The 26,523-nt window shown below is 34.2% G+C and overlaps 1 protein-coding gene across 1 annotated transcript; it reads right to left on the bottom strand.

Annotated features, from left to right (window-relative positions):
- Positions 1-11,433: 11,433 nt before the first annotated feature.
- Positions 11,434-25,761, bottom strand: LOC127699804 (uncharacterized). Its single transcript, XM_052203166.1, has 2 exons — positions 25,412-25,761; positions 11,434-13,305 (listed from the first exon to the last, which is right to left on the bottom strand). Exons 1-2 carry the CDS (start codon positions 25,719-25,721, stop codon positions 12,023-12,025), a joined length of 1,593 nt encoding a protein of 530 aa, XP_052059126.1. The 5' UTR covers positions 25,722-25,761; the 3' UTR covers positions 11,434-12,022.
- Positions 25,762-26,523: the final 762 nt, after the last annotated feature.

Raw genomic sequence — 26,523 nt, 5'->3', positions numbered from 1 at the left:
AAATGTGTTTGTTAAAGGTACATGGAAAGGTACAATCAACTTCTTCGTTTGACTTGAAAAATTCAAAAGAAGGTCTTTATACAAATATAGCCAGTATTTAAGAGACTGCAAAATAACAAATATAGAAATCGGGTAGCGACCAAGTTCTGCCATACTGGCAATATGAGAAGCATATTTAGTGGCACCAAGTACAAATTTACAATATCGAATGTTTTCAGATGCAAAATTTAAAAAAGTCTTTTCTAAATCATCATTTATACCTGGTGTTAATCTTTTGTCCAGGTTAAGAATGTACGGACCCCACAATGTAGTATACGAGCTCTGACAATTGATTTCAGAAATTTTGCTTATGAAATAAAAAAAGATTGTCCGTCAGTTCTAATGTAAAACAAAAAAAAACTAGGTAAAAAAATCCATGGATTAAATGCAGTGACCGTTCAGCAACTGGTTATGTGTTCTATTCTTATTATTAACAAACATTAATGAAGACCATTTTTACCAATGGCCTTTTATTTGTACTTGACTGAATGGCATTTCTAAGAACAATTGAATGACTGTTGTGGTTATTAAATTTACCTCCCTCTTTATAATTTGGATAATGAAATGCACATTTACTACATAAACTTAATGGGCAACCTTTTTATTTATTGACGAAAATTTTTAAAAGCATGTTCTGTCAGAGTTCGTATAAAAATTAGATAAACAAGGGATATAAATTCAGCTACGGCAAATGAAATATGGATTTTTAGCAATTATGTTTTTGGAAGATTCATAGAAGTCAGGCGGACTTTACGATTATATCTAATCAATTTCATAATTTGTAAGGGTTCTGGTATTTCATAATATATCACGAGATTTTACAAGATTTCTCGAAATTTCACGAAATTTCTATCTCATGTACACCTATCTCATATCCATTCTCCTTAAAAAAAATTAGGTAATTTTAAACTGTGAAGGAAAACTAATGTATTTGAATTGTTCTAAACCCCAACCCTTCTACATAACAGTCTTTTCAAATAATCTTTTAATTATAAATTCTGATGTAAGAATAGCACCGTTAACTAACAATTATAAGTATAATTTAAATTTAAGACTAATTAAATGCTTAATACTTATTTGTAAATATATCCAGTTCTTGCTTAACTTTTTCTTACACCTCAGCACAATATGATTATTATTTTTTAAATTCTATGGTTTAAATTCTGTAATGACAATCCTATGAATTAATAATAATATTAATTATTTATTAATTTTTATTGCCAGTCATCTGTACATAATTTTATATGTCTCCATATGTTTTAAGGTGTATATATAGTTGCTACAATTATACCCTATGGGTAGTACTCCACAATTAATGGAGGAACATACAAGAAACTGAACTGAACTGAACTTTTAATTGTCAGATATGAAAAAAATACACAACTGACAAAACATGGAATACACGTAGAAGAATACAGTATACAAAAGTACAAACCACATTTATAATCGAGAGTTTGTGTAAACAGACATTAAAATGAACATGTTTTGATTAATTTGAAAAATCTTTAAAAAATGTTTACTATCTGTGCTACAACACTATGAATGGCATTTAGAGAGATAGGTGTAAATGAGATAGAAATCTCATGAAATCTCAAGAAATCTCGTGAAATCTATGTCGTTCCAATGCAAATTGTATATGATTTAATCTATTTGTATTAAGTTTCAAATCTATTTGTATCAATAAATCATTGCTTAATTTTAAAAAGTTCGGAGCATTATATTGACAGATATTAATTGTCAAATAAGAATCATAAATGCCAACAAAAATGATAGTTATATAGTACAATTATGTTCGTCTTATTATATAAGAGATTTTAAATTTGATTTTCACCTGCAAAAAAAGTGAGCGAAGCATTGAATGATAATAATATTGTTTATCTCCATTTTTTTTCATTTGATTTATTACTTTAATGCGTATTTATATAAAGATTAGGTTGTTTTTTTTTTAATTGTTCAAAATCAAATTACGTAAATGATATTTAAATATGAAATGTGATTTTTTGTTCATTTTTGTAAATATATGTCTCATTAGCTAACTCAATGGTTGCAGGTATTGATTGTTTAAACGCATATTCTTATTACGTTATTGTATAATGTACAATCAATATGTGAGTCAAAATAAACAAATAAAATTTATTTATTTTTGAACATTTAACACTGTGCGGGACAAATTTGCCATTCCAGAATTGGCAAATCTGACTTTGTTGTTTTACAAGATAACAAAAATATTTTTTGGCCAAGTGATGGATAATAAAAAAAAAATTCATATGTCCAATATGTCACTGTTGTCACTACAGCTGATTAAAAGTACATTATAAGTCCCATGGTAACTACAATTTCCCATCGGAACATCAGTATATTGTTTTTCCATGGAAAATTTAAATTTCAGACGGGGAATTTCATTCCCCAGGGAACTCATTTTTCTTCCCATGGGAAAATACTGTTCCCTTGGGAACATTTCTTTTTCCCATGGGAACATTTCTTTTTCCCATGGGAACATATATTTTTCCCATGGGAACATATATTTTTTCCAAGGGTACATTTATTTTTCCTTTCCTTTATGATTTTTCGGAATTTGTAAAAGCGCTTTAAAATAACGTTAAGAACTGACGTGTACTAATAACCGGGAGCAGTTTATTACATTTTCATTTCGATTAAAAAATATGTAATTAATTAATTTAATTTAAAGGTATTTCTATCATAGTTCTTTACTGTATGTAAATGATTAATAGAAATACATTGATTGTATTGTATCTTAGTAGATTGATTGGTTACTACTTAACGTACAGCGGCAAGTATTACACATCGATAACACCTTAGATGTTAAAAATATTAAAACAACACTTTATAAATTAGATGCGTTCGAAGCGCTTTTCTGGATTTACCTTTATCAAGAACGCTCAAAGCCGAATATTTGAAAGCCAAGGATGTATAAGGACCGAAAATGTTAAAGAGCTATAAACCAAAAAAGGACCTGAAATAATAGCCTAATCCATCTAAGACCAACTTTGCCTGAAGGAGTTGGAACCTTAGTTTCTGTATAATTTCACTGATTCAACAGAAAATCAAAGTTAGATTCAGTGAAACTGCAGTTCATGATGCTACAATTGTAACCTTTAATTCAAATCTTTAACATGTGTGTCGAGGAACATATAAAAGTGACATCAATATGCTTTGTTTTGTTCTGGACTGAAACGCTGAACGTATGTAGGCAATAGGTTATGTCTAGAAGAAGACATTGGTGGCCTTGGGCTGTTTTCTGCTCTTTGGTAGGGTTATTGTCTCTTTGACACATTCCCCATTTCAATTCTCAATTTTATTGTTATGAATTCGAGCAAAATTAATGTATGTTCCAATTTTACTCATTATTACTGCGTACTTGTGGAAAAGAAGAAAATACCAATCTAGATTGAGCGTGTTGGGACCTCCCGAACTCGGCCGAGACTTTCATTGCTAATTGTTAGGGATAATCAGTACATCAGTCGTATTTATATATCAAACATGTATGCTGCAGTTTTCCAAAAAAAAACTTGAATGTTGAATTCAAGGAATGCTCTGATTTTACAAATTAAATCTTTCTCTTCTGCTCTCGATTGATATCATCCTGCATTTCATGTAATAATGTTCGCTGAACTGCTACGATCAGAGTCATACTTGTGTACTTCGGAATTTAATTTACAGATAAAAATTAATAACTGTGTATGAATTTATGTACATGGGAAATCATCAATCGTATTATAGGTTTTTTCTAGCTATAATCCTTGAGTTTATGAAATTGACATTATAATTATTATTAATCATGTTAATATAATTTGCTTTTTCATCTACGTAACTCGATATGCGTGTTTTTCGCCACTTTATGTATTTTTTTATTGTGTATGGATAATAATTTCTAAGGTTTATATCTAGATTAATTAGTGAGTTTTATTTCACATTCTAAATGAGCCGTAGTGCGTATTAAAACCTATACGCATTAGAAAGGAATATCTCACTTTAGTATGGTCGGTAAAATAGGATGCTAAATTTTGCAAATCTTTATAAAAAACAATATTTGTTGACGGTATATAAGTCAGATAATTCATATTTTAAGGTTTTTCTTGTCGTACAACGCACCTCGGGGTGTCAGGATTGCCCAAAGAAAGACCTCCCTACGATCGGTCTTTCATTTGATCAATCCTGACACCCCTCGGTGTGTTCTACGACAAGAAAAACCTTAAAATATGCATTATCTATAACAGATCACCCCAGCTTGAGTTTCTTTGTTTTGCATGCTTTCCTTTCTTTTGTAACATTTTGGCGGGAATGCCTAATCCACAATAAAACTTAGAATTTATTATTGAGAAAAGACACACTTTCAAACTTTATGTAGAAAAAAAATCCATTGTCTATGCTGGGATTCGAACTCAAGACCTTTAGCATATGAACCCACGACACATACCCCTAGACCAGAACGACTGCATACCAACTGTCTGTAATTTAACATATTTAAAGGAAGCAAGATATTTTCATAAGTGGGGCGAGTTGGCAGACCTTTATTCAGTGGGATTTTAACCCTTTTCATAAATAAGGCGAGTTGTCAGACTGATTGTTCAATGGGATTTTACCCTTATTCATAAGTGGATGAGTTGTTAAACAAGAGTGGGGCGATTTTTTAGAAAGAGGCGATTTAGTGTGGGCCGATTGGCCAGTGGGGCGAGTTGACATGGTTTCATATTTGAACATCATGTTAGGGGGGCATAAAGGGTATATATTATATAGTAATATATAAAGTATAAATTATATTATAATGGTTGCGTGGCGTTCTAAACTAGATTTTATGAATTGTAAATGGTTTTTCGTCTAATCTAAAACAGCTGGGATGTAAAATAGTTCGCTCTTGGTGTGTCAGTGTAAGATGATCTAAGATCACCCTCTGGCCTCTGGCCATCGGGGTGATCTTACACTGACACACCGCGTCCTCATGGAATAACTATTACTGAATTTACAGCTAACATAATTACTGAGCTTACTTAGTCATTATGGCCTGATCTTAAAATTGTTCATGGTGAACCTGTCACGAAAGGGGAATGCTGATGTAAAACAAATGCTTGCAATAAGACTCAGTGAAAATAGTTCTACACAATGGTCTGAAGGATTAACATTTATACAATTTCAGATAAAGGTGTACATTCTGCTTTATTTCAATTTACTTTCAAATTTTGTACAAGTTAAAACCATTTTTAAGCAATATTTTGTAATTGTTATAACATGTACGAGGTACTTTTGTACATCTTATAACTTATATTTTTGCATTGTGCAAGTTATAACATGTACAATATTTCTGTACATGTTATAACATGTACAAAATCGCAACTTGTACACAACATATACACTTGTATTTTACCCTTATGCTGTTTTCAGGTTGTCTATTGATAATTCACATTTTGAAGAAGCAACTAGATCACAGACTAAAATGATTTTTTTTTGCCATTGCATACAATTAAAAAGAACTATTTTTTTTAATAATATTTGATGATTTTTAGTACGGCTGTAGAACTATTCGAAATTGTTACAATTTGCAAATTTTTATTGAATTTGGTGGTTTTTTCCGCACGTGGTAGGTGGAAATTTTATTATCTAGCTCAGTCAAATCTTTAAATATGACTTTGGACTATTATATATGTACTAATTATATCATGTCCCAGATATGACGGGATTTGCATGTCGATGTATAACATTTCTTATAAAATCGCGAAACTTGCAGTATGGTCATATTTTGTATTTCTTAGTTTTAATGGAGAGACTAAAAAAGGGGAATTGTACACAACAATTTCATACAGTTTAACTTTGGACGTTTTATTACACAGTATTATAACTTTTTCGAATACTGAATACGCAACCAAATCTCTGTAACAGTATCCATGTTTGATTTATGTAATGTATGCTTCTGAAGGCAGTTGATTGGACATCAGTTACATGTAGGCGTTGCTATTTCTCCAACCAGCTGTCCTATCGGACAAACCTGTGTGCGATGATGCTTGAACACTAGCAAATGACATTGTAATAGTTTTTTTGACGATTTATAGAAAAATGATGTTGTAGCTACTGTGGGCTTGTCATTTAAAGGGGAACACTAAACATAAAAAAATAGCACTTCTTAAACTTTTACAAATTGAATACGTTTGTAGTAAAACATCAATAATTAGACATCTTTGCAAGGAAAACAAAATATCAAAGGGAATTATTGACTCATGGCACCAAGAAATATATATCCTTTGTTTGGTTCAAATTTATTTAATCACAATTCAAAATTGCTAATATAAAAAATAAGAAGATGTGGTATTACTGCCAATCAGACAACTGTATATCTACCAGAGTTCATTGGACAAAGATAATCAATTATAGGTCACCGTACGGCCTTCAACATCAAGAAAGACCCATATCGTATAGTCAGTTATAATAAAAGGCCCCGACATGAGAAATGTAAAACAATTTAAACGAGAAACTAACGGCCTTATGTATACTATACAATCTACGAAAAACAAATATTACAGACACGAACTAACGACATCAAAACAAATTAATTAGGAATTTCTGTCCTCACAATTTGATTATTTCAAAACTTTTAACTAGAATATGCCCTGTATTGAAAATGTTTAAGACTGTAAAAGAAGTATAAATGAAAATGCATACACTGTTTAGTACGGGCAGCATTTGACATTTCGTGACGATGAAAAAGATAAAAACAGTATTGTGCGTATTGCTATGTGTTTGTTTATTCTACATTGGCTAGAGGTATAGGGGGAGGGTTGAGATCTCACAAAACATGTTTAACCCCACCGCATTTTTGCGCCTGTCCCAAGTCAGGAGCCTCTGTCCTTTGTTAGTCTTATATGTTTTTTAATTTTAGTTCATTTATATGTTTTGGAGTTTAGTGTGACGTCCATTTTCACTGAACTAGTACACAATTTTATTTAGGGGCCAGCTGAGGAACACCTCCGGGTGCGGGATTTTCTCGCTGCGTTGAAGACCCATTGGTGGACTTCGGCTGTTGTCTGCTCTTTGGTCGGGTTGTTGTCTCCTTGACATATTCCCCATTTCCATTCTCAATTTTAGTATTAAATTTTGAAACTAATGTGCAATATAACTGTAGTTATAAACATAAGAATAAATGGTATAATTGCCAATGAGACAATTCTTCAAAAGAGACCAAATGACACAGTAATTAACAACTAGAGGTCACCATACGGCCTTCAACAATGAGTAAATCCAGTATCGTAATGTATGAATTTCATTTTGCGTAATAAATTCTGCTATGTGGAAGTATTAATTTTATTTTTGAACTAACAATATAACTAATGGACAATGGTAGAAGATAAGTAAGAGTTTCATAGTATATCACCCGAAAGTTGAAAAAAGGAGAAAAACACAGTCACCATTGTTTCTCATATTGCGACATAAGATAAAATTGTTCTTTTTGATCACTTTTCTTTATATAATTATCAAGTCCTCTACATTCTCTGCTATGGACAAATTGTTTCCCTATAAGAATTAGTTTTTGATAAGTTTAACCTTAACATATCTTCATGGTCCTTGCCATACCTGGAATCTGTCAATGGTAATCAGGGTTGTCATTTGCCATTTTTTAATGGTTTTATTCATATTTAGTGAATTTAGTGTTGTTGTTAGTTTTGTCAATGTCTCTATTTCAGCTATTTGGGATTTCTAAAATGACTACATAAGCTATTTTGTGTTGTTGGGGTGTCTTCAACCTATGCCAACATTTGATAAATTTATATTCAACCTATGCCTACATCCAAAATACAATAGGTGTTGTTATAACACTTATTAATTACTAACAGGTAAAATACAGTCAGTATATTTAAGCTTTGAATATTAACTCTTTTAAAAATTAGAAACAAAAAGTATTTGCAAAATTGTGTTCAGTGAAGTTAAAATGAATTTATTAAAAAAAATCTAAAAAGGAAAAAATGTTAAAATAGAACACTTGAAACTAGCAAAATTGTGTTGAATTAAATACTAAATTAATAACAAAAAAATAGACAAAATTTTTAAAATTGAACACTTGTATATATATAATATTTGAGAATTAAAGTAAGCAAGCTATTTCTTTTGTGAATTTTTATGATAACTTTTGTTCATTATTTTTTTATATTAAATATGAAACATGCTACAAACAAGCAACAAAATATACAAAAATACCATACTTTAACATTTTTTTTTTAAATCAAATTAATTTTGCAATATGAAATTTAAAATAAATATCAAATAAAATGATTTTTTTTAATTTATTTATTACACGGCGGCTTTCCAGTGGGACAGTGCGCCCTTTGATTAATTAGTTTGACTTCAGGAAAAAATACTCTGTGTGGCAAATACACAGTTTGATATTCAGTTTGTCACCAATAGATAAAAGTCTAATCCACAATGGATACCAGTAGGGCATCGGTGGCCGGGTGGTCTAAGTAGTCAAAATTACTGTATCACTAGCCTGTCAACACTGAGGTTGTAAGCATCCATAACTTCCATGCTTTTGTCGACAGAGCCATCATATTATTGGTAAAACTACTGAAGAAACAGCAAGTAGCTACAGAGTTAAGAATAATCCAGAACTCAGCAGGTGGTAAACATCGTCAAAGAAAGTACATTGAAAATGACAACAGGCTAGCTGGCCTAAACTGGAGACTCTAGGATGACAACATGACACCAGTTGAGTGTGCAGATGCATCATCATAATTATCTTCTACATATAAATTAGTGCCACCGAGGCCCTATTGGTATCCATTGTGGATTAGACTCTAATCTATTGGTGACAAACTGAATATCTAACTGTGCATTTTTCATACTGACTTGCGAATGATGGAATTTCAAATTACAAATTGGCGACACAAAATGTAACCACAAATCTCACATCTCAGTTTAATAAATAAAAACAAACACAGAGTACTTTTTCTAAAGTAAAAGAAAGTAAACAAAGGGCGCACTGTCCCACTGGAAAGCCGCCGTCTAACAAATGAAGAAACACAATCATTTTATATAACATTTTTTTTAAATTTCATATTACAAAATTAATTTGATTTAAAAAAAAAGTTTTTGTAAAAGTATAGTATTTTTGTAAATTTTTTCTCAAGTCTTATATATTATATATATATATATATATATATATATATATCTGCTCTTTGGTCGGGTTCTTGTCTCTTTGACATATTCCCCATTTCCATTCTCAACTTTATTTTATAGGTGTTCAATTATAGAATTTTTGTCTATCTTTTTATTATTAATTTAGTATCTAGACAACAATTTTGCTAGTATCAGGTGTTCTATTTGATACCTACATTACCTACATTTTCACCAGTATGTGAAAAAAAAATGGCATAGAGTACACTTTAACGCTAAGTTTAAACTGGTTGTAAATTGATTAGACCTTAATCAATTTATGTCTTTATAACACTTAATCTGTAACAAATTATTCAACCTATGCTAACATTTTTTCATACAATTTTATACCTAAATTTCAAAATGTTGGCATAGGTTGAATGATGTTGTTGTTGGATTCATGTCTCGTTGATTTATACCTCTATCTCCTCTTATTCACATTTATTTCCAAGTAATGTTGGTGACATAATCATTTTGTTAGTATTTTTTATAGGAATTGTATACAGGTCGAAGCAAATAATATATTTGAAATTCTTCCTTGACACATATAAAGCCTTTAATATATATTGTTCTGATCATGCAGTCAGCACTTAAAAGGATATTTATTTTTATAAGAAACAATTAAATATTATTTAAACGAAATAATCAAAGTGTACATACGTATTGCGAAAGAATATTTTGTTAATTACAACACACACAACTTGATTTAAAAACTTACTTTTCATTGCTTCATATTTTACTGGATAATCAGAGTTTCATGGAAGTCGCATATTGAGTGCAACTTTCTATACGAAACCATCTTGTTGAAAACCTTGTTACTGTAATAATTTAACATAAATCCTGAGTTTTCAACACACTAATTTTTTTGTCGAGAAGAAAACATTCAAATGGAAAAAATGTTCTCATTGTGAATCATATATTCTTATGGGGGGAAAAATTGTTCAAACTTTAAGAATCTATATCATTTAACTTTACATCAAGGTATGATGAAGATGTTCTTTCCATTAACAATACAAACTTTCCTGCTGGGTCCAATTAATAGTCCTGAACTAGAGATTACAGACACCATATATACAGCTTCATCGGCCTCTTTTTTAGAAATTTTAAATTGCCCTCACCTTAGAAGCAATTTACCAAATTCATCCACGTATGAATACAACTCATACGATATTCAGGAGCTTGCAGCTGCTACTCAGAATTTATAAAACAAACGTCTGAGCTAAACGTTAATGGGCCAGGGTTTTGTCTTTTTTCTCAAAAAGTTCATTGGGAAGTACCAAGACCTAATAGATAAATTTCAGGGTTTACTTCAGAAATAATACAGGATGGTATTGAGTTATAGACCCTAGGTGTTGACTCTGTATAGCATTTTATCTACTTTACAGTTTTACCTTTAATTGTCTTTGTACTATTCCATGTGGTCGTATGACTCTTGACGTGGTTCGTGCATTCACCTTTCATGTTTTTGGCTTTTGGCGTTCCTTACGCCAATGGGACCAGAGATTCGATTCGAACACATGAGATTTTTATAGTGTTGTTTTCATTTACCATGTATTTATATTTTACTTATTTTGTATTTTATCGGGAAAGTGTACCCGATCTTTCACGGTCCGAAATATCAAATCTTTACAAATATGAGTTCCATCATGGGGTTATCCAAGTAATGACATAATCACAAATTTTTTTGCCAATATAATCACATAATCATTAATTATTTTTTTAAATAAGATAATCAAATAATAAAAAATACAGTCCTAGATTATCAAATAATCATGAAATATTTGGTCTGGTAATCAAATGATCACTACAAAAACGGCCAAGTAATCACATAATCAAAAACCACATGAGGAGGCTCAAATATGTTTGCAAAGTTTCTGATTCAACTAAAACTAAATGACTTTAAGAACCATTTTAAACTGTTATATGGAACAATGTTTTTATGCATTCGAAATATAACAGCAAATCCTGTTTGTTTAAATTTTTATTTCTTCGAAACTTCGTGGAAGAATCTACCTTTTGTAGTTTTGTAAAATATGGGGTAAAAGTCCGAGTCAGCCTTTTCTCGTCATTTTTTAAAAATTAAATATCTCGAAAAGGAGTTCCATGACCTATCAATATTTTTAGCTTATTATGTTCCTTAACTAATGCTCTTCTGACTTGTAGTATCAATTCAAAATTCTAGATTTTTTTAATTTCACCTAAGTACATCCTTAAGATGTAAATGTATTTTCTCTTTAAGTACCAATCTGCCTAAGAATCAGGCAGTGATGAAAACATGACAAACACAAAACCCACTCAGCTTTACGTTTATTCAAGTTCAGAATGTATAATGGTGCATGAATATAACATTCGTTTACTTTCCCTGTTCTGGTAATTCAAGATATAATTTGGTTGAAATGCACTAGAAAATAACAATTAGGGGGAGATAACTCCGTAATTTGCTATCATTCTCACCATTATTTATCTAGATATTTCTCGAATTACCAGACACGCAGAAACGAAAGACCTACCATTTCAAACTCAGGATGAGGGTACCTTCAAAATAGGGTGGTTAGGTTGGTGTGTTTTTTCGCCCATGTTTTGATTTTTTTCTAAATTGCCCGATTCTTACAAAGACTGGCACTTAATTTGTTTACCTTGTGTCTCATCCGTAGAGAGTTACTATTCTGTTTCTCATTAGTCATCGAATTATCATTCCAAATACAGAAAAAGGAGAAATATAACGTTTTGTATCTACTACATGCGCAATTAAAATGAAGGAGATATTGAATATACGTCCATCAGACAGCAACACAACAACAGAAAATACATACGATATGATTTTAATCTATCTGATTGTCATTACCGCGGAAGAAATATCACTAAGTACAACGCATCCTATTACTATAGTGATTACAGCTACACCAATCATTCCTAATCTTTTCGCTGACGTACGGTCATCGGGAGCGCTTGTCCGTTTACGTATCGCCCTAGACAAACTGGTGACATCTACCATCATATCATTTCTAATTTCATCTAACTGTGGTGCTAAGAATTGTTGCAATTCGTGAAGAGTATAATTATGTTGTTGTTGTTTGCATGTGCATGTACAAGTTGTAGTAGAAGATGTTGAGCTATGATCTGTTGGAATAGTGGTTGTTGATAGGATTGCTGCTGTTGATGGGATTGTTGTTGTTGGTGGAATTGTTGTTGTTGTTGTTGGGATTGTTGTTGTAGTTGTAGAACTTGTTGTTGTTGTTGGGATTGTTGTTGGTGGAATTGTTGTTGTTGTTGGGATTGTTGTTGTAGTTGTATAACTTGTTGTTGTTGATGGGATTGTTGTTGTAGTTGTAGAACTTGTTGTTGTTGTTGGGATTGTTGTTGGTGGAATTGTTGTTGTTGTTGGGATTGTTGTTGTAGTTGTAGAACTTGTTGTTGTTGTTGGGATTGTTGTTGGTGGAATTGTTGTTGTTGTTGGGATTGTTGTTGTAGTTGTAGAACTTGTTGTTGTTGGGATTGTTGTTGTAGTTGTAGAACTTGTTGTTGTTGTAGTTGTAGAACTTGTTGTTGTTGATGGGATTGTTGTTGTAGTTGTAGAACTTGTTGTTGTTGATGGGATTGTTGTTGTTGATGGAATTGTTGTTGTTGATGGGATTGTTCTTGTTGTTGTAGAAATTGTTGTTGTTGATGGGATTGTTGTTGTTGGTGGGATTGGTTTAGGTGATGGAATTTTTGTTGTTGAAGGAATTTTTGTTGTAGGAATTGGTCCTATATTTATTTGTAGAGATATGACCCTCTTTTTTCGTACTCGTCGTTGTCTTTGGAATAGATTTACTGTCTGAATGGTTTGTTGTTTATGACTGACTGTTGTTTTTGGAATGGTTGTTAGTGTAGAAATGATTGCCGATTTAAGATCGGTTGATGTTGTTGTTGTAAACGTACTTGTCGATGAAATGGCTATGGCTGTAGGTATGGTTGTTATTTTACGATTGGTTGTTTCAGGAATGGCTGTAGTTGTTGAAATTGCTGTTTGTGTATGAATTTCTATTGGTTTAGAAATAATTGTTGTAGAAGTACTGACTGTTGCTGTAGGATTGGCTGTTGTTCCAAATTTTGACTTTGAGAATTTGTCTACAATAATAAAAATGCATCAGTTAAAACAAGAAAGCTTTCGTAATAGGAGTTATCACAGGAAGAGGAATACGATAGAGGGATATTACAAGTTAGAGAAGTAGTTGTAGTAGCTTGAGGAGGGAGAGTAGAAGTATATTGTAGAAGTTAGAAAAGTAGTTGTAGTTGCATGAGGAGGGAGAGTAGAAGTATATTGTAGAAGTTAGAGAAGTAGTTGTAGTAGCATGAGGAGGGAGAGTAGAAGTATATTGTAGAAGTAAGAGACGTAGTTGTAGTAGCCTAAGGAGGGAGAGTAGAAGTATATTGTAGAAGTTAGAGAAGTAGTTGTAGTAGCATGAGGGGGAGTAGAAGTTAGAGAAGTAGTTGTAGTAGCATGAGGAGGGAGAGTAGAAGTATATTGTAGAAGTTAGAGAAGTAGTTGTAGTTGCATGAGGAGGGAGAGTAGAAGTATATTGTAGAAGTTAGAGAAGTAGTTGTAGTAGCATGAGGAGGGAGAGTAGAAGTATATTGTAGAAGTTAGAGAAGTAGTTGTAGTAGCATGAGGAGGGAGAGTAGAAGTATATTGTAGAAGTTAGAGAAGTAGTTGTAGTTGCATGAGGAGGGAGAGTAGAAGTATATTGTAGAAGTTAGAGAAGTAGTTGTAGTAGCATGATGAGGGAGAGTAGAAGTATATTGTAGAAGTTATAGAAGTATTTGCATGAGGAGGGAGAGTAGAAGTATATTGTAGAAGTTAGAGAAGTAGTTGTAGTAGCATGAGGAAGGAGAGTAGAAGTATATTGTAGAAGTTATAGAAGTATTTGCATGAGGAGGGAGAGTAGAAGTATATTGTAGAAGTTAGAGAAGTAGTTGTAGTTGCATGAGGAAGGAGAGTAGAAGTATATTGTAGAAGTTATAGAAGTATTTGCATGAGGAGGGAGAGTAGAAGTATACTGTAGAAGTTAGAGAAGTAGTTGTAGTAGCATGAGGAGGGAGAGTAGAAGTATATTGTAGAAGTTAGAGAAGTAGTTGTAGTAGCATGAGGAGGGAGAGTAGAAGTATATTGTAGAAGTTAGAGAAGTAGTTGTAGTTGCATGAGGAGGGAGAGTAGAAGTATATTGTAGAAGTTAGAGAAGTAGTTGTAGTTGCATGAGGAGGGAGAGTAGAAGTATATTGTAGAAGTTATAGAAGTATTTGCATGAGGAGGGAGAGTAGAAGTATATTGTAGAAGTTAGAGAAGTAGTTGTAGTAGCATGAGGAGGGAGAGTAGAAGTATATTGTAGAAGTTAGAGAAGTAGTTGTAGTTGCATGAGGAGGGAGAGTAGAAGTATATTGTAGAAGTTATAGAAGTATTTGCATGAGGAGGGAGAGTAGAAGTATATTGTAGAAGTTAGAGAAGTAGTTGTAGTAGCATGAGGAGGGAGAGTAGAAGTATATTGTAGAAGTCAGAGAAGTAGTTGTAGTAGCATGAGGAGGGAGAGTAGAAGTATATTATAGAAGTCAGAGAAGTAGTTGTAGTTGCATGAGGAGGGAGAATAGAAGTATATTGTAGAAGTTAGATAAGTAGTTGTAGTAGCATGAGGAGGGAGAGAAGAAGTATATTGTAGAAGTTAGAGAAGTAATTGTAGTAGCATGAGGAGGGAGAGTAGAAGTATATTGTAGAAGTTAGAGAAGTAGTTGTAGTAGCATGAGGAGGGGGAGTAGAAGTATATTATAGAAGTCAGAGAAGTAGTTGTAGTTGCATGAGGAGGGAGAGTAGAAGTATATTGTAGAAGTTAGAGAAGTAGTTGTAGTAGCATGAGGAGGGAGAGTAGAAGTATATTGTAGAAGTTAGAGAAGTAGTTGTAGTAGCATGATGAGGGAGAGTAGAAGTATATTGTAGAAGTTAGAGAAGTAGTTGTAGTTGCATGAGGAGGGAGAGTAGAAGTATATTGTAGAAGTTAGAGAAGTAGTTGTAGTAGCATGAGGAGGGAGAGTAGAAGTATATTGTAGAAGTTAGAGAAGTAGTTGTAGTAGCATGAGGGGGAGTAGAAGTATATTGTAGAAGTTAGAGAAGTAGTTGTAGTAGCATGAGGAGGGAGAGTAGAAGTATATTGTAGAAGTTATAGAAGTATTTGCATGAGGAGGGAGGGTAGAAGTATATTGTAGAAGTTAGAGAAGTAGTTGTAGTTGCATGAGGAGGGAGAGTAGAAGTATATTGTAGAAGTTAGAGAAGTAGTTGTAGTAGCATGATGAGGGAGAGTAGAAGTATATTGTAGAAGTTATAGAAGTATTTGCATGAGGAGGGAGAGTAGAAGTATATTGTAGAAGTTAGAGAAGTAGTTGTAGTAGCATGAGGAAGGAGAGTAGAAGTATATTGTAGAAGTTATAGAAGTATTTGCATGAGGAGGGAGAGTAGAAGTATATTGTAGAAGTCAGAGAAGTAGTTGTAGTAGCATGGGAAGGGAGAGTAGAAGTATATTGTAGAAGTTAGAGAAGTAGTTGTAGTAGCATGGGAAGGGAGAGTAGAAGTATATTGTAGAAGTCAGAGAAGTAGTTGTAGTTGCATGAGGAGGGAGAGTAGAAGTATATTGTAGAAGTTAGAGAAGTAGTTGTAGTTGCATGAGGAGGGAGAGTAGAAGTATATTGTAGAAGTTAGAGAAGTATTTGCATGAGGAGGGAGAGTAGAAGTATATTGTAGAAGTTAGAGAAGTAGTTGTAGTTGCATGAGGAGGGAGAGTAGAAGTATATTGTAGAAGTTAGAGAAGTAGTTGCATGAGGAGGGAGAGTAGAAGTATATTGTAGAAGTTAGCGAAGTATTTGTAGTTGCATGAGGAGGGAGAGTAGAAGTATATTGTAGAAGTTAGAGAAGTAGTTGTAGTTGCATGAGGAAGGAGAGTAGAAGTATATTGTAGAAGTTATAGAAGTACTTGCATGAGGAGGGAGAGTAGAAGTATATTGTAGAAGTTAGAGAAGCAGTTGTAGTTGCATGAGGAAGGAGAGTAGAAGTATATTGTAGAAGTTATAGAAGTATTTGCATGAGGAGGGAGAGTAGAAGTATACTGTAGAAGTTAGAGAAGTAGTTGTAGTAGCATGAGGAGGGAGAGTAGAAGTATATTGTAGAAGTCAGAGAAGTAGTTGTAGTAGCATGAGGAGGGAGAGTAGAAGTATATTGTAGAAGTTAGAGAAGTAGTTGTAGTAGCATGAGGAGGGAGAGTAGAAGTATATTGTAGAAGTTAGAGAAGTAGTTGTAGTAGCATGAGGAGGGAGAGTAGAAGTATATTGTAGAAGTTAGAGAAGTAGTTGTAGTAGCATGAGGAGGGAGAGTAGAAGTATATTGTAGAAGTCAGAGAAGTAGTTGTAGTAGCATGAGGAGGGAGAGTAGAAGTATATTATAGAAGTCAGAGAAGTAGTTGTAGTTGCATGAGGAGGGAGAGTAGAAGTATATTGTAGAAGTTAGATAAGTAGTTGTAGTAGCATGAGGAGGGAGAGAAGAAGTATATTGTAGAAGTTAGAGAAGTAATTGTAGTAGCATGAGGAGGGAGAGTAGAAGTATATTGTAGAAGTTAGAGAAGTAGTTGTAGTAGCATGAGGAGGGGGAGTAGAAGTATATTGTAGAAGTCAGAGAAGTAGTTGTAGTTGCATGAGGAGGGAGAGTAGAAGTATATTGTAGAAGTTAGAGAAGTAGTTGTAGTTGCATGAGGAGGGAGAGTAGAAGTATATTGTAGAAGTTATAGAAGTATTTGCATGAGGAGGGAGAGTAGAAGTATATTGTAGAAGTTAGAGAAGTAGTTGTAGTTGCATGAGGAGGGAGAGTAGAAGTATATTGTAGAAGTTATAGAAGTATTTGCATGAGGAGGGAGAGTAGAAGTATATTGTAGAAGTTAGAGAAGTAGTTGTAGTAGCATGAGGAGGGAGAGTAGAAGTATATTGTAGAAGTCAGAGAAGTAGTTGTAGTAGCATGAGGAGGGAGAGTAGAAGTATATTGTAGAAGTCAGAGAAGTAGTTGTAGTTGCATGAGGAGGGAGAGTAGAAGTATATTGTAGAAGTTAGATAAGTAGTTGCATGAGGAGGGAGAGTAGAAGTATATTGTAGAAGTGAGAGAAGTAGTTGTAGTAGCATGAGGAGGGAGAGAAGAAGTATATTGTAGAAGTTAGAGAAGTAATTGTAGTAGCATGAGGAGGGAGAGTAGAAGTATATTGTAGAAGTTAGAGAAGTAGTTGTAGTAGCATGATGAGGGAGAGTAGAAGTATATTGTAGAAGTTAGAAAAAAAGTAGTTGTAGTAGCATGAGGAAAGGAGTAGAAGTATATTATAGAAGTTAGAGAAGTAGTTGCATGAGGAGGGAGAGTAGAAGTATACTGTAGAAGTAAAAGAAGTAGTTGTAGTAGCATGAGGAGGGAGAGTGGAAGTATATTGTAGAAGTTAGAGAAGTAGTTGTAGTAGCATGATGAGGGAGAGTAGAAGTATATTGTAGAAGTTAGAGAAGTAGTTGCATGAGGAGGGAGAGTAGAAGTATACTGTAGAAGTAAAAGAAGTAGTTGTAGTAGCATGAGGAGGGAGAGTAGAAGTATATTGTAGAAGTTAGAGAAGTAGTTGTAGTTGCATGATGAGGGAGAGTAGAAGTATATTGTAGAAGTTAGAGAAGTAGTTGTAGTAGCATGAGGAGGGAGAGTAGAAGTATATTGTAGAAGTTAGAGACGTAGTTGTAGTAACATGAGGACGGAGAGTAGAAGTATATTGTAGAAGTTAGAGAAGTAGTTGTAGTAACATGAGGACGGAGAGTAGAAGTATATTGTAGAAGTTAGAGAAGTAGTTGTAGTTGCATGAGGAGGGAGAGTAGAAGTATATTGTAGAAGTTAGAGAAGTAGTTGCATGAGGAGGGAGAGTAGAAGTATATTGTAGAAGTTAGAGAAGTAGTTGCATGAGGAGGGAGAGTAGAAGTATATTGTAGAAGTTAGAGAAGTAGTTGTAGTAGCATGATGAGGGAGAGTAGAAGTATATTGTAGAAGTTAGAGAAGTAGTTGTAGTTGCATGAGGAGGGGGAGTAGAAGTATATTGTAGAAGTTAGAGAAGTAGTTGTAGTAGCATGATGAGGGAGAGTAGAAGTATATTGTAGAAGTTAGAGAAGTAGTTGTAGTTGCATGAGGAGGGAGAGTAGAAGTATATTGTAGAAGTTATAGAAGTATTTGCATGAGGAGGGAGAGTAGAAGTATATTGTAGAAGTTAGAGAAGTAGTTGCATGATGAGGGAGAGTAGAAGTATATTGTAGAAGTTAGAGAAGTAGTTGTAGTAGCATGAGGAGGGAGAGTAGAAGTATATTGTAGAAGTCAGAGAAGTAGTTGTAGTAGCATGAGGAGGGAGAGTAGAAGTATATTGTAGAAGTCAGAGAAGTAGTTGTAGTTGCATGAGGAGGGAGAGTAGAAGTATATTGTAGAAGTTAGAGAAGTAGTTGTAGTAGCATGAGGAGGGAGAGTAGAAGTATATTGTAGAAGTCAGAGAAGTAGTTGTAGTAGCATGAGGAGGGAGAGTAGAAGTATATTGTAGAAGTTAGAGAAGTAGTTGTAGTAGCATGAGGAGGGAGAGTAGAAGTATATTGTAGAAGTCAGAGAAGTAGTTGTAGTAGCATGAGGAGGGAGAGTAGAAGTATATTGTAGAAGTTAGAGAAGTAGTTGTAGTAGCATGAGGAGGGAGAGTAGAAGTATATTGTAGAAGTCAGAGAAGTAGTTGTAGTAGCATGAGGAGGGAGAGTAGAAGTATATTGTAGAAGTCAGAGAAGTAGTTGTAGTTGCATGAGGAGGGAGAGTAGAAGTATATTGTAGAAGTTATAGAAGTATTTGCATGAGGAGGGAGAGTAGAAGTATATTGTAGAAGTTAGAGAAGTAGTTGTAGTTGCATGATGAGGGGGAGTAGAAGTATATTGTAGAAGTTAGAGAAGTAGTTGTAGTAGCATGAGGAGGGAGAGTAGAAGTATATTGTAGAAGTTATAGAAGTATTTGCATGAGGAGGGAGAGTAGAAGTATATTGTAGAAGTTAGAGAAGTAGTTGCATGATGAGGGAGAGTAGAAGTATATTGTAGAAGTTAGAGAAGTAGTTGTAGTAGCATGAGGAGGGAGAGTAGAAGTATATTGTAGAAGTCAGAGAAGTAGTTGTAGTAGCATGAGGAGGGAGAGTAGAAGTATATTGTAGAAGTCAGAGAAGTAGTTGTAGTTGCATGAGGAGGGAGAGTAGAAGTATATTGTAGAAGTTAGAGAAGTAGTTGTAGTAGCATGAGGAGGGAGAGAAGAAGTATATTGTAGAAGTTAGAGAAGTAATTGTAGTAGCATGAGGAGGGAGAGTAGAAGTATATTGTAGAAGTTAGAGAAGAAGTTGTAGTTGCATGAGGAGGGAGAGTAGAAGTATATTGTAGAAGTTAGAGAAGTAATTGTAGTAGCATGAGGAGGGAGAGTAGAAGTATATTGTAGAAGTTAGAGAAGTAGTTGTAGTTGCATGAGGAGGGAGAGTAGAAGTATATTGTAGAAGTGAGAGAAGTAGTTGTAGTAGCATGATGAGGGAGAGTAGAAGTATATTGTAGAAGTTAGAGAAGTAGTTGTAGTAGCATGATGAGGGAGAGTAGAAGTTTATTGTAGAAGTTAGAAAAAAAGTAGTTGTAGTAGCATGAGGAAAGGAGTAGAAGTATATTATAGAAGTTAGAGAAGTAGTTGCATGAGGAGGGAGAGTAGAAGTATACTGTAGAAGTAAAAGAAATAGTTGTAGTAGCATGAGGAGGGAGAGTGGAAGTATATTGTAGAAGTTAGAGAAGTAGTTGTAGTAGCATGATGAGGGAGAGTAGAAGTATATTGTAGAAGTTAGAGAAGTAGTTGCATGAGGAGGGAGAGTAGAAGTATACTGTAGAAGTAAAAGAAGTAGTTGTAGTAGCATGAGGAGGGAGAGTAGAAGTATATTGTAGAAGTTAGAGAAGTAGTTGTAGTAGCATGATGAGGGAGAGTAGAAGTATATTGTAGAAGTTAGAGAAGTAGTTGTAGTAGCATGAGGAGGGAAAGTAGAAGTATATTGTAGAAGTTAGAGAAGTAGTTGTAGTAGCATGATGAGGGAGAGTAGAAGTATATTGTAGAAGTTAGAGAAGTAGTTGCATGAGGAGGGAGAGTAGAAGTATACTGTAGAAGTAAAAGAAGTAGTTGTAGTAGCATGAGGAGGGAGAGTGGAAATATATTGTAGAAGTTAGAGAAGTAGTTGTAGTAGCATGATGAGGGAGAGTAGAAGTATATTGTAGAAGTTAGAGAAGTAGTTGCATGAGGAGGGAGAGTAGAAGTATACTGTAGAAGTAAAAGAAGTAGTTGTAGTAGCATGAGGAGGGAGAGTAGAAGTATATTGTAGAAGTTAGAGAAGTAGTTGTAGTAGCATGATGAGGGAGAGTAGAAGTATATTGTAGAAGTTAGAGAAGTAGTTGTAGTAGCATGAGGAGGGAAAGTAGAAGTATATTGTAGAAGTTAGAGAAGTAGTTGCATGAGGAGGGAGAGTAGAAGTATATTGTAGAAGTTAGAGAAGTAGTTGCATGATGAGGGAGAGTAGAAGTATATTGTAGAAGTTAGAGAAGTAGTTGTAGTTGCATGAGGAGGGAGAGTAGAAGTATATTGTAGAAGTTAGAGAAGTAGTTGTAGTTGCATGATGAGGGAGAGTAGAAGTATATTGTAGAAGTTAGAGAAGTAATTGTAGTAGCATGAGGAGGGAGAGTAGAAGTATATTGTAGAAGTTAGAGAAGTAGTTGTAGTAACATGAGGACGGAGAGTAGAAGTATATTGTAGAAGTTAGAGAAGTAGTTGTAGTAGCATGAGGAGGGAAAGTAGAAGTATATTGTAGAAGTTAGAGAAGTAGTTGCATGAGGAGGGAGAGTAGAAGTATATTGTAGAAGTTAGAGAAGTAGTTGCATGAGGAGGGAGAGTAGAAGTATATTGTAGAAGTTAGAGAAGTAGTTGTAGTAGCATGATGAGGGAGAGTAGAAGTATATTGTAGAAGTTAGAGAAGTAGTTGTAGTAGCATGAGGAGGGAAAGTAGAAGTATATTGTAGAAGTTAGAGAAGTAGTTGCATGAGGAGGGAGAGTAGAAGTATATTGTAGAAGTTAGAGAAGTAGTTGCATGATGAGGGAGAGTAGAAGTATATTGTAGAAGTTAGAGAAGTAGTTGTAGTTGCATGAGGAGGGAGAGTAGAAGTATATTGTAGAAGTTAGAGAAGTAGTTGCATGAGGAGGGAGAGTAGAAGTATATTGTAGAAGTTAGAGAAGTAGTTGTAGTTGCATGAGGAGGGAGAGTAGAAGTATATTGTAGAAGTTAGAGAAGTAGTTGTAGTAGCATGAGGAGGGAGAGTAGAAGTATATTGTAGAAGTCAGAGAAGTAGTTGTAGTAGCATGATGAGGGGGAGTAGAAGTATATTGTAGAAGTTAGAGAAGTAATTGTAGTAGCATGATGAGGGGGAGTAGAAGTATATTGTAGAAGTCAGAGAAGTAGTTGTAGTAGCATGAGGAGGGAGAGTAGAAGTATATTGTAGAAGTTAGAGAAGTAGTTGTAGTTGCATGAGGAGGGAGAGTAGAAGTATATTGTAGAAGTCAGAGAAGTAGTTGTAGTAGCATGATGAGGGGGAGTAGAAGTATATTGTAGAAGTTAGAGAAGTAATTGTAGTAGCATGATGAGGGGGAGTAGAAGTATATTGTAGAAGTCAGAGAAGTAGTTGTAGTAGCATGAGGAGGGAGAGTAGAAGTATATTGTAGAAGTTAGAGAAGTAGTTGTAGTTGCATGAGGAGGGAGAGTAGAAGTATATTGTAGAAGTTATAGAAGTATTTGTAGTAGCATGATGAGGGAGAGTAGAAGTATATTGTAGAAGTTAGAGAAGTAGTTGTAGTAGCATGATGAGGGAGAGTAGAAGTATATTGTAGAAGTTAGAGAAGTAGTTGTAGTAGCATGAGGAGGGAGAGTAGAAGTATATTGTAGAAGTTAGAGAAGTAGTTGCATGAGGAGGGAGAGTAGAAGTATACTGTAGAAGTAAAAGAAGTAGTTGTAGTAGCATGATGAGGGAGAGTAGAAGTATATTGTAGAAGTTAGCGAAGTAGTTGTAGTTGCATGAGGAGGGAGAGTAGAAGTATATTGTAGAAGTTAGAGAAGTAGTTGCATGAGGAGGGAGAGTAGAAGTATACTGTAGAAGTAAAAGAAGTAGTTGTAGTAGCATGAGGAGGGAGAGTAGAAGTATATTGTAGAAGTTAGAGAAGTAGTTGTAGTAGCATGAGGAGGGAGAGTAGAAGTATATTGTAGAAGTTAGAGAAGTAGTTGTAGTAGCATGAGGAGGGAGAGTAGAAGTATATTGTAGAAGTTAGAGAAGTAGTTGCATGAGGAGGGAGAGTAGAAGTATATTGTAGAAGTTAGAGAAGTAGTTGTAGTTGCATGAGGAGGGAGAGTAGAAGTATATTGTAGAAGTTAGAGAAGTAGTTGTAGTAGCATGATGAGGGAGAGTAGAAGTATATTGTAGAAGTTAGAGAAGTAGTTGTAGTAGCATGATGAGGGAGAGTAGAAGTATATTGTAGAAGTTAGCGAAGTAGTTGTAGTTGCATGATGAGGGAGAGTAGAAGTATATTGTAGAAGTTAGAGAAGTAGTTGTAGTTGCATGAGGAGGGAGAGTAGAAGTATATTGTAGAAGTTAGAAAAAAAGTAGTTGTAGTAGCATGAGGAGGGAGAGTAGAAGTATATTGTAGAAGTTAGAGAAGTAGTTGTAGTAGCATGATGAGGGAGAGTAGAAGTATATTGTAGAAGTTAGCGAAGTAGTTGTAGTTGCATGAGGAGGGAGAGTAGAAGTATATTGTAGAAGTTAGCGAAGTAGTTGTAGTTGCATGAGGAGGGAGAGTAGAAGTATATTGTAGACGTTAGAGAAACGGTGATTTTAGAATCTGGATGGTAGATATATGCTGTAGAAGTTAGAGAAACGGTGTTTTTAGTATCTGGATGGTAGATATATGCTGTAGAAGATAGAGAAACGGTGTTTTATTATCTGGATGGTAGATATATGCTTTAGAAGTTAGAGAAACGGTGATTTTAGTATCTGGATGGTAGATATATGCTGTAGAAGTTAGAGACACGGTGATTTTAGTATCTGTTTGGTAGATATTTGCTGTAGAAGTTAGAGACACGGTGATTTTAGTATCTGGATGGTAGATATATGCTGTAGAAGGTAGAGAAACGGTGATTTTAGTATCTGGATGGTGGATATATGCTGTAGAAGTTAGAGAAACGGTGATTTTAGTATCTGGATGGTAGATATATGTTGCAGAAGTTAGAGAAACGCTGATTTTAGTATCTGGATGATAGATATATGCTGTAGAAGTATATTGTAGGTGACTTTAGTATCTGGATGGTAGATTTATGCTGTAGAAGTAAGAAAGGAAGATGAAGTAGGATGTGCAAGTTATAGGGATGTTGTAATGTTTAGAGAGGTAGTTGAGATATACTTAGTAGGTAGAATAGTAGGGTAAAGGTATGGTGTAATATTTAGAGAGGTATTTGAGATATACTTAGTAGGTAGAATAGTAAGGTAAAGGTATGGTGTAATAGTTATAGAAACAATATTGTAGTATATATAGAAGGAAGGGGGATTTGTAGCAGTTAGAGAAACAGTGATGTAGTATTGGAGGGTAGTGGTATGCTGTAGTAGTTAGAAATACCGTGGTGTAGTGTATAAAGGGAAGACGTATGATGTAGTAGTTAGAAATACCGTGTTGTAGTGTATAAAGGGAAGACGTATGATGTAGTAGTTAGAAATACCGTGTTGTAGTGTATAAAGGGAAGACGTATGATGTAGTAGTTAGAAATACCGTGTTGTAGTGTATAAAGGGAAGACGTATGATGTAGTAGTTAGAAATAACGTGTTGTAGTGTATAAAGGGAAGACGTATGGTGTAGTAGTTAGAAATACCGTGTTGTAGTGTATAAAGGGAAGACGTATGATGTAGTAGTTAGAAATACCGTGTTGTAGTGTATAAAGGGAAGACGTATGATGTAGTAGTTAGAAATACCGTGTTGTAGTGTATAAAGGGAAGACGTATGATGTAGTAGTTAGAAATAACGTGTTGTAGTGTATAAAGGGAAGACGTATGATGTAGTAGTTAGAAATACCGTGTTGTAGTGTATAAAGGGAAGACGTATGATGTAGTAGTTAGAAATACCGTGTTGTAGTGTATAAAGGGAAGACGTATGATGTAGTAGTTAGAAATAACGTGTTGTAGTGTATAAAGGGAAGACGTATGATGTAGTAGTTAGAGGTAGCATGATGAGTAGGATAGGGGGGATAAAGGGGAGTAGTAGTAAAAGAATTGTTGTAGGAGTTGTAAAAGTGTTGAAGTATGGGGAGAGTAGATGGATGTTGTAGTATATTTATAACGACAGTGGCACAGAAGGGGGCCAAAGAGGGATGTTGTAGTAGTAAGAAATCAAGTGTGTAGTAGTAAGAAATCAAGTGGGAGAGGGAAAATGTTGTAGTAGTTTGAGACTTGGTGTTCATTTCATATAAGTAAATGCAGAAGTGTTGATGTAGAATTAAGAGAGTAGATGGGAATTGTAGTAGTTAATACATCAGTGTTTGTTTTTGTAAGAAGGGGTAGATGGAGAAGCAGTTTCGTCATATCTACCTTCACGTTCTTCCTACGACTACTATGACAATCTTCTAGAGTTAGTTAAACTAAAAAATGCCCCAATAAAGGAATTTCCATTTTCTATACTACTAGTCTATTACTATTCAACTTTTCCCACCTCTACGTACGTCTGTTATTATAAATGTATAGAATGCACGTTAAGAGCCTAAAAAAGACAGAAATATAATTGTCATGTGATATAAGATCATATAAATAGGAATATTCACAGCCAAAACCAAATTAAGTGGACAGATCATAGAAAACACTAAGATTTTAATTGAAATCTTTTTTATACGTGTATATTTTAATTTTCTGCGACCTTCATTTCATTTTGCATCTCTGAAAGTGTAAATACTACATGTTTCATTTCCTCGATATTCAGATACAATTCAAATTTCTAAATTTATTTATCCTAAATACGTATCTTTCGCCTGAATACATACTGTCTAAAATAAGTTATTGAATTGATTTATAAGTCGAATACCTTCATTTCGTTCCAGTATCCAGGATCCTGTTGAACCAAATGACGTCATAATACCTAAGCCATGAACAGATATTGGGAATGGATCAGTCCATTTCAATACAATTTTACTGCTTTTCTCCACTTGGATAGTACCATTCAAGAACCATCTTACTGTGAACGGTCGAAATTGATTACAGCTCAGAATTTTTGGTGTAGACGCTGTCTTAATGCTGTCAGTACCAGACATCCATGGTGAAGACGATGTCTTAACGCCATCTGTACCAGATTTCCGTGGTGTAGACGCTTTCTTAACATCGTCGGTACCTGACATCCGTGGTGTAGACGCTTTCTTAACACCGTCGGTACCAGATATCCGTGGTGTAGACGCTTTCTTAACACTGTCGGTACCAGATATCCGTGGTGTATATGCTTTTGTATCACCGTCGGTACCAGACATCCGTGGTGTAGACGCTGTCTTAACGCCGTCGGTACCAGGCATCCGTCGGATATTGATAATTGTATTATTCGAGCATCCAAAACCTATTTCGTAAAATAATGGTGATCTGAGATAAAAGTTTTCAGACAGTAATATAAGGGCGTCTTTGCAGGCCTCCACTTGAAATGATAAATGTCCGTTCCGTTCAGGAACAATTCCGTATTGTCCAAGCATTGTATAATAATCAGTTATATTGCTTGTGGCTACAGAGTTCACATAACCGCTGTCCGGTGTTCGTACAAGTATGGCTCCACAGGATAGGTATTGGACTGAAATACAGCAACGATAATACTAATGATAATAGTACATTATTTATTGTAATAATAATAGTAATAATAATAGTAGTAGTAATAATAATAATAATAATAATAATAATAATAATAATAATAATAATAAAATAGTAATCGCTTGGTGATAATTCAGTATGAGCTTAAATAAAGATATAAAAATGTGTTGTTTTTTTCATAAAACGGGGAGAAAATTATAGTAGAGCTGCGTACGTATACATGTAAATGTATAAAACTTTGATTGATTTTGGAACATTCGAAGACGACATAAAAGATGCATTTTGATCTATTTTGTAAGGATCTGTATATAAAAACTCAATTCCCAAACAGTTACAGATTTTTCAAAAAGA

Source organism: Mytilus californianus, unplaced genomic scaffold (genome assembly GCF_021869535.1).
Source record: "Mytilus californianus isolate M0D057914Y unplaced genomic scaffold, xbMytCali1.0.p SCAF_41, whole genome shotgun sequence".
Classification (NCBI taxonomy): domain Eukaryota; kingdom Metazoa; phylum Mollusca; class Bivalvia; order Mytilida; family Mytilidae; genus Mytilus; species Mytilus californianus.
Note: the sequence above shows the minus strand (reverse complement) of the source record. Positions and strands in the feature narration are given on the sequence as shown.

Bases quoted from the DNA above. Each gene is read 5' to 3' on its own strand.
- LOC127699804 (XM_052203166.1), bottom strand. From the start codon at position 25,721: ATGTCAGGTACCGACGATGTTAAGAAAGCGTCTACACCACGGAAATCT. The intron at 13,306-25,411 runs GTATTCGACTTA...TTATTATTGTAG, and splicing joins GATACTGGAACGAAATGAAG to ACAAATTCTCAAAGTCAAAA.